Source organism: Montipora capricornis, chromosome 3 (assembly GCF_036669925.1).
Source record: "Montipora capricornis isolate CH-2021 chromosome 3, ASM3666992v2, whole genome shotgun sequence".
Lineage (NCBI taxonomy): Eukaryota > Metazoa > Cnidaria > Anthozoa > Scleractinia > Acroporidae > Montipora > Montipora capricornis.
Genome location: NC_090885.1, coordinates 3892801 through 3900300, shown reverse-complemented (window position 1 = coordinate 3900300; position 7500 = coordinate 3892801). Strand labels below are relative to the sequence as shown.

The 7500-nt window shown below is 39.9% G+C and overlaps 1 protein-coding gene across 1 annotated transcript in view; it reads right to left on the bottom strand.

The window, feature by feature from the left end:
• LOC138041973 (glutamyl aminopeptidase-like) overlaps positions 1–7500 on the bottom strand; it is a 37651-nt gene that overhangs the window by 7457 nt on the left and 22694 nt on the right. Inside the window, exons 12-18 of the mRNA XM_068887681.1 lie at positions 6799–6896; positions 5726–5850; positions 5203–5258; positions 4774–4924; positions 2255–2328; positions 1545–1655; positions 949–1116 (exon numbers count right to left, since the gene is read on the bottom strand). Coding sequence (XP_068743782.1) covers positions 949–1116; positions 1545–1655; positions 2255–2328; positions 4774–4924; positions 5203–5258; positions 5726–5850; positions 6799–6896 — 783 coding nt within the window. The remainder of the gene's footprint in view (positions 1–948; positions 1117–1544; positions 1656–2254; positions 2329–4773; positions 4925–5202; positions 5259–5725; positions 5851–6798; positions 6897–7500) is intronic.

Below are 7500 nucleotides of genomic sequence, written 5' to 3'. Positions count from 1 at the left end.
ACACACCTACTTTAGTTAATAAATTAAGCAAAATGAATGTAAAATAGGCTTGTAATTCTGTAATTTTGCAACGTATTGTAGTAACACTAGTTCATCTGTCGTTTATATAGATCTATCTCCCTTTTTCTTCTTCTTTCCTTTCCTTTTATTTCTTTTCTTAATCTCCTCCTATTGAATTACTTTATGTTGAAGTGTCCTCTGCCCGCCTCGACTAGCTGAGATATATGTGAGCAGAGGAAGTTACTATGTATATTTCTGTGAGAGAATTAAAAAAAAATGAAAATGAAAGACTTATACTAGAGCAAAGTTATATTTTGAGGTTACGTTTTCGTCGACGTCGCCGTAGTAGATCTTAAGGTCCTTATTAACTCGCTCAAGGTACTTGTAAAATGACTTATTTTGTGCTGGTCATCTTGTGTCAGTTAAGGTGTAAAAGAAATGTGAGATCCTAACCCTTTTTGTTGCAGGCATAAGAAATACTGGTAACTGCGATGACAGTAAGTGACCGTTCCTTCTTCAAGCGCTCATCATACATAACTCCAAAACCCTCATCCATGCATACATAAACATACATACAAAACGTTTCAAAGTGGCCTAGTGGCTAATATCTCCCAAAAAACAGCACAGAACAATAACAACGATAACTTTAAGAATCCCAACTGGTCGGACGCAAACCATTTGCAGCCCAGAAGTTGAAGCAGGGACTACCAGGAAGAAATTCAACTAGTGGTCAGGGCGGGTCTTGAACCCGGGGTTTTCAGCAAAGCAAGAGCTCTAACTACTGGACCGCACCTGTCTCCTCCGGGGTTCATTCGAGCATTGAGCCCTTGGAGTATTTGTATATAGCGGCTGATAGTGACAAGTCAAGGTGATCGAGTATGAACCAATGAAAAAACTATTGATAAACAACCAATCAAAAAAACAAAGAAACAATAAAACTGGTATTACCTTTTAATGATCCAAGGTTCTTGTGAGCCCGCCATAGCGTACAGCAGAATTCGCTTGTCTGATGGCACACGTGTGTTCGTAAATTGTTCATAAACGAAGTTCCACTCCGTCTCGCCTCCTTGCAAAACTCCAACATGATACACTAATTGCTTCAGGTTTGCCGGCACACTGCAACATATATAATCATACTATCAAGATCGAGTGCTTGGCCAATGAATAAAAGAAGAAATGAACTGGCCAACGATAACTGTAAACTAACAAACCACAGACCAGATGAATCAACCGAGAAACATATTGGGCGATGGATATGTGAACCACTGATGATCAATTGACCAATAATAATAATAAATCTAATTGAACAAAAAAGAAAACAACTGAATTTTAAATAACTCGGCTCTATAAAGGTGCAATGTAAAACCCATATGATCCCACTTGGTGCCTTGATGTAGTCAGAAATGGCTATGTGTGTTCTTGTTTACCGAAGGCTTTTAATACAGGGTACAATTTTTCTATCGTGAAGTGAGTGGTCGCTTTGTTTTTCCGATATCAAAATTATTGCAGTCCCAGCAACTAGCCTTGAAAATTATATTACTTACACATTTGTCACAGGATCGCTCATCCAGTCGTAGAACATCCTCGACATGTTGCGAAGGCAAGATGCCCCACCTGCCATACAATTGGCCTTCAGGATAAGAACTCTCTTCATCCTTAAGAAATTCAAATAGTTTAGCGTGTAACCGAAAGTAATCGTAAAAATGCAGAGACACGCAAAAGAAAACAAAGAACGCATCTTTGCACTTGCTTTAGGAAGCGCGTTGAAATCTAGGTGCAGTGGCCCAGCTTAGCGCGAGTTGTCAAGTTGTGCTCGAATTAGTTGAGCAAGTCACTTCTCTCACATTCCATCTCTCCTCATTCAGGAGTAGAAATTGGTTTGGGGCAAGTTGTTGTTGCTGGAGGTTCGTTTCCACGACCTCTGTAGAGGTCAGAACATTTAATGTACGGACGGTTCTAGTGAACAAAAATAAAGCTAATTTAAATTCAACGTGAATTCTAGTATTCTCAATCACAATCCCGCTCTTAAAAGGATCATTTCGACATAAAACAAACTTCTAGGATCAAGAAAACCCCTGCTGTTTTAATTAAGGCTTCTTCGACATTTTTGATCAACGACGAGCCAAACACTTCCGCGGTCACCGGAAAAACACTTACCACATGTTATTTATGTCCCGGGGCATATCAAGGGGGAAACATACCTCGTGGCCTGTATAGACTTAACAATTACTGACTCATTACTTCCTTCACCAACCTTGTCAAGTAATCTCCTTTGTCTTCTATTCCAAGTTTATTGTACTGGTTTTTTGTTAACAATGCTACGTATCTCTGCATTATATAAGAGACGTGTCACAGTTAAAAAATGTGAGTGGGTTTATTACGAAACTAAGGATGGGGAATCAAAACAATTCGATTTCATTTAGTATTGAGTGAGTTTGATTTCTTCTTCCAATCTATCGATAATTCTATGGACAACTGACGAGACGATCACGAAGCGAATCACTTCGAATTGAGATTATTTTCACGATAGGCAATTTACCAGATATTATTTCCTTGCTACTGATAAAAACATTTCTTATGGTAAACTAGCTGTTTCTAGTAAAAATCTTCTCGGTTATTATTATTGACCAACGTAAGTACTAAGGGGAGCAGAGAGAGAGTATTTCTCAGACTCGCTTTCCGACTATTTCGCCTGGTTCCACTCCGAAAGTTTTCCTAACTTAATGAAATCGTGTTCATTGGTTTCGTCTTAGCTTCTCCGGTGCGCTACTCCGGTTTTTTCATCTCCTCCAAAACTGCTGATTCGAAATTCAATGGAAAGAACAAGAAAACTAAGCTACGACGACTTTTAAGGCAACGTCACAAAAAAATAATATCACTGGACCGATTGGGAAGTAAATAGAATTTGGGTAAATTGCACAATAACAAAGTTACATTAAGGCCCGGGCAAACGACTTCAAAATTTGCTTCAACATCGGTTCGATTTTGCTGAACGATGTTGAACGATGTTGACAGCTGGGGTGAGCAAAGGGTTTCAACACATCATCAACATTTGATTCAACAAAGCTGTCGAGAGGCCCGGTATTCAGTCCCAGGCAGTAGCCGCGGCTGTTACTATGGCTATGGACATGGGTACGTCATTGAGACACCGATTAGTGCGCAGGCGCATAGCCAACAATGTTGAAAGATTGTTGAAAGAGGGGGGCAGATGGCATCAACTTCATTCGACATTCGCGATAACAAAAGGAATGTTGGCAGATTGTTGAAGAAAAGTTTAAACGCTTTTAAACTCATTCAACATCGATTCCACATGTTTCAACACGGTTGGAAACGGGGTTTAAGGGGGGGGGGGGGGGTGCAAATAGTTTCAACATGACTGTTCAACAAATCGAACGGATGTTGGAGCAAATGTTGAAGCCCTTTTTCAGGGCCTTATACTAACTTTAAGGCTGACAACAACGTGAACATAGGACGATAACTATTTTATGTTGTGCTAATTACGCGTTCACAGCATTGCAGTTAAAAGAGATTTTCGTCCATATTATACAGTAAAGGTGGATCAGACCTTCGACAGCGGAGGCTCATATTTTAAAATTACTTTTATCAGGAGCCGATGAGTAGGACCGAGCAACTCCCATATATTCCTGTCACGGCGTTTTCACAGATCGATTTATTTTTAGAGCCCAATGACCAATCACAGGAAACTAACTTGACGTCATAGCGTCACCGAACCGCAACTGGCTTTGTTGTCTTGCGGCAAAGGTAGTCCAAAAATAGATTGGTCTGTAAAAATGCCGTGACATAGGCTAATTATGGTATTTGCTCGTTCCTACTCATGGGCTCCTGCTTTTATCCACATGTTTGCCACTGTTTTAGCTATATTAGAAGTTTTAAAACTGATGACGACAAAGGCACAAATTTTTCAGTTTAATGAATAAAATCGTGCTGCACGTGTGCCAAGCTTCCCGTCCTCTGCAAAACAACCACGTTAAATAACTAAATTATATTTGAATGAAGGTTTGGACGACAATGAGGGCACCTAAAGGCCCGTTCAAACGGTTCAACATTGCGCGAAGTTTGGTTGCGAGGAACTAAGAACTAGAAACCAGTTTCACTCGTCCGCATAAACTACGCCATATTGACTTTTCCGGCCTGATTTGAGCATGCGTGTGTTGTACAATTGTTGAACAGAGTGTTCAAAGGGCTTCAACACCATTCAACATTTTCGAGAACAAAGGAAAAGTTGAATCGATGTTGAATGAAAGTTATAAACCGATTTAAACTTGATTCAACACACTTTCAACAAGCTTTCAACAATTTTTACGCTTTCCAACAATGTTGGACGACCTGTTCAAACGCACCGAACATTTGGTTCAAGAAAGTGTTGAATACATGTTGAAGCAAATGTTAAAAACGTTTAAACAGGTCTTAATCGTGAATTATTTGTTTGCTTTCATAGCGTTCCTTTCAATCCTGCATGGTCTAAGTGACTTCGTCATCTTATGCCATCTCAAACAGTCCTTCTCAGGACTACACTCACACGGACGATCGTACTTTACTTAATTATGTTCGTTATATTAGCATTGTCAACAAAATAGAAAATAGAGATACAATTACTATCACGCAAATGTTTACGTTGGCTGCGTTTCTTGATGTTGTCGATGACTAAAACTCCCTTAACTGACACATTATAGCTTTTCTGAAGAGGACGATGTGCAGCATGATTTCGATTTATTTAGTTTTCTTTTCTGGTGAACCTTATACTTAGCTCACCTGCAATAACGGATACACTGGTCGGGTGGAGGGAATAATTTTTGTGATTCTTTCGAATTCCGTCATAGCTGCTAAGAGTGGAATATAGTCCTCTTCCTTCACAAGGTACTCAGATATCTTCAGCGGAATAGTGTGGTTTAGCAGATTTGCTCTGTCAGAAAAAAGAGCATTCAATATCAATCGGTTATAACTTAATATTGCGAAAAAAAATTTTCGGGCAATTTGTAACAAAAATTTAGTTATTCTTCTCTGTATCGTTGCAGAATGCTAGAATGTGCCATGCATACCATACGACATCAGCGAATTTAAAGGAAGCATATTGAATTTGAAGGCTGCATGTACGAATACGCAATATTGGGCGGTTGTATATTACATCAAACAAGAAGCAATCTTGCAAACAAAACGTTTGGGTTTAATGTTTTGGCTTACCTCGCTAAATTGAACGAATCGTCAATAAGTCCAGCACGGTCTGTGTTATTAAATACCTGCAACATTTTACCATTTAGTCTACAGGATGATATGGAAGGTTCTGAGAGCCACCAAATAAGTGAATAGCCAACTTACCAGCTACAGAAAGGGGTCAACAGGAGTTGAGGACTGGTCCTCCCTTCCGCTTATACAATATGGCTGCTTTTCTTTCGCCGAACTGCACTGTTGCGGATGGTGAGACCGTATATTGCCACTTCACGAGGTTTGGTTAATGACTCGCAGAACTTTATTACCGCAAAATCAATTTCAAACGAAGGAAAAAACTAAAAACAACGTAAAAGCAACCGACCTTTCGAACTTGCGTATCACTGTGTGTTTTCACACGGTGGCCTCGTGTTCTCACAAGGACTCATACCGTGCGCATGCACCAAAAACAGCGCAACAAAGGGAACAAAGCTAGGGTACAGGCTCAGCAGTAACATACTCATCTACTTTCATGCTCGAGTATTGTCAACAAAAGTACCTTGAGATCATGATCAAGTTGCGTCGATAGGATTTCCCAGTTTCCTTCTTCATAATTAACACGATAGAACCCAGTCTGACCTATGTTGCCTTTAATCCAGTGTATTCCATCCCATGATATTTCAGCTGAAAAATGATTGAAAAAATTATCTCCATCAACCGAAAAAAATTAAAAAATAGACCCTGTTGGAGAGCCTTACCTCCCAGATATGTCACTGATTGCACGAAAATTAGATGTACGCCCGTTATAAACGTAGGGTTTCGTTGACCTTTTACTTAACTTAATCACGTATGTCCAGGATAGTTGGCAATAAACGCTGAAGCCCCATTTCCCAGGTTGACATACTCGTCCCAACACCAACTTAATGATAACCCCCTGCCTAAATTAGAGCGACTTTCGCATGTCCTTGAAAAAGTGTTCGCAACTGATTTGTTTCACGATTATTCCCGCCAAGGAAACTCCTAATATGGGCAGTAAACAGTTCCATTGCCCAATCACATTACTACACTTCAAATGACGTCAAAGCGAAACTTTCCAGAAAGTTCCACGGAGAGATGACGTTGTTTGCAACTGCTTTCACTAAGCCAATGAAAATTCGCGATCGTTTGTTTTTGTTCGATAAGCCAATTAAGGGCGCGTTCGATTGACCGTATTCCGGAATAGGAATACATGGAATATAAAATCAGAATGCTATTTTAAACATATTTTTATTATCCTTGCTGCTTCGAAACGTGCTAAACATACTGTTTTAATCATCACTCCAAGTATTCTTATTCCGCAATAGGGTCAATCGAACGCGCCCTAAATGTTTTGTATTTTTGTTTACGTTCTATTTTTACGTTTATTTTCCAGGGTCATATGAAAGTCGCTCTAATGTCCTAAATAGGTAGTTGACGCATAAATGTAAACTGGGAAACTTTATATCGTCTTACCAGTATATAAACCGCATGCATCTCACTATACTCATGGCGGAAGGTTTGACATAGACAAGACCACCGATCATCAACAACTGTTTTAAGAAGGTGGCTGATTTTGCCGCTGGGAAATATACACAACTGAATGATACAAGTTACCTGAATCATCTTCAATGATCTTCATCGCAACGTTATTGGGAGGAATAGAAGTCTTCAAACGTCCCGTGTAATAGGAAAAAGGAATCACCCACTTATAGCTACATCGGAATGAGAAGAAAAAAGATAAAGAACACACTCTCTCAAAAAAATATGGTCACCAGAGAATATAAACAACAAAATAAGGGCCCAGGCAAACGGCGTCAACACTTGCTTCAACATCTGTTCGATTTTGTTGAACGTTGTTCATTTCTGGGGTGGCAAACGGTTTCAAAGCGCCATTCAACATTCGATTCAACGAAGTTCACGAGAAGCCTGTATTCAGTCTCAGGCTGCAGCCGCGGTTGCGAGACCATTGAGAGACCAATTAGCTAATGCGCATGTGCATACCCAACAATGTTGAAAGAGGGGGACAAACGGCTCCAACTTTATTCAACATTCGCGAAAACAAAAAGAAATGTTGAATGGTTGTTGAAGCATAGTTTAAACGCTTTTAAACTCATTCAACATCGATTTAACTTCGTTTCAACATGTTTCAACAAGGTTGAAAGGGAAGAGGGGGCATACGGTTTCAACATCACTGTTCAACAACATCGAACGGATGCATGTTGAAGCAAATGTTGAAGCAGTTTTCCCGGGCCCTAAAACCGGCTTTGCTTCAGCAAACGTTTGACTGTCCTAGACAGTCCCCTGCCTAACGAAATG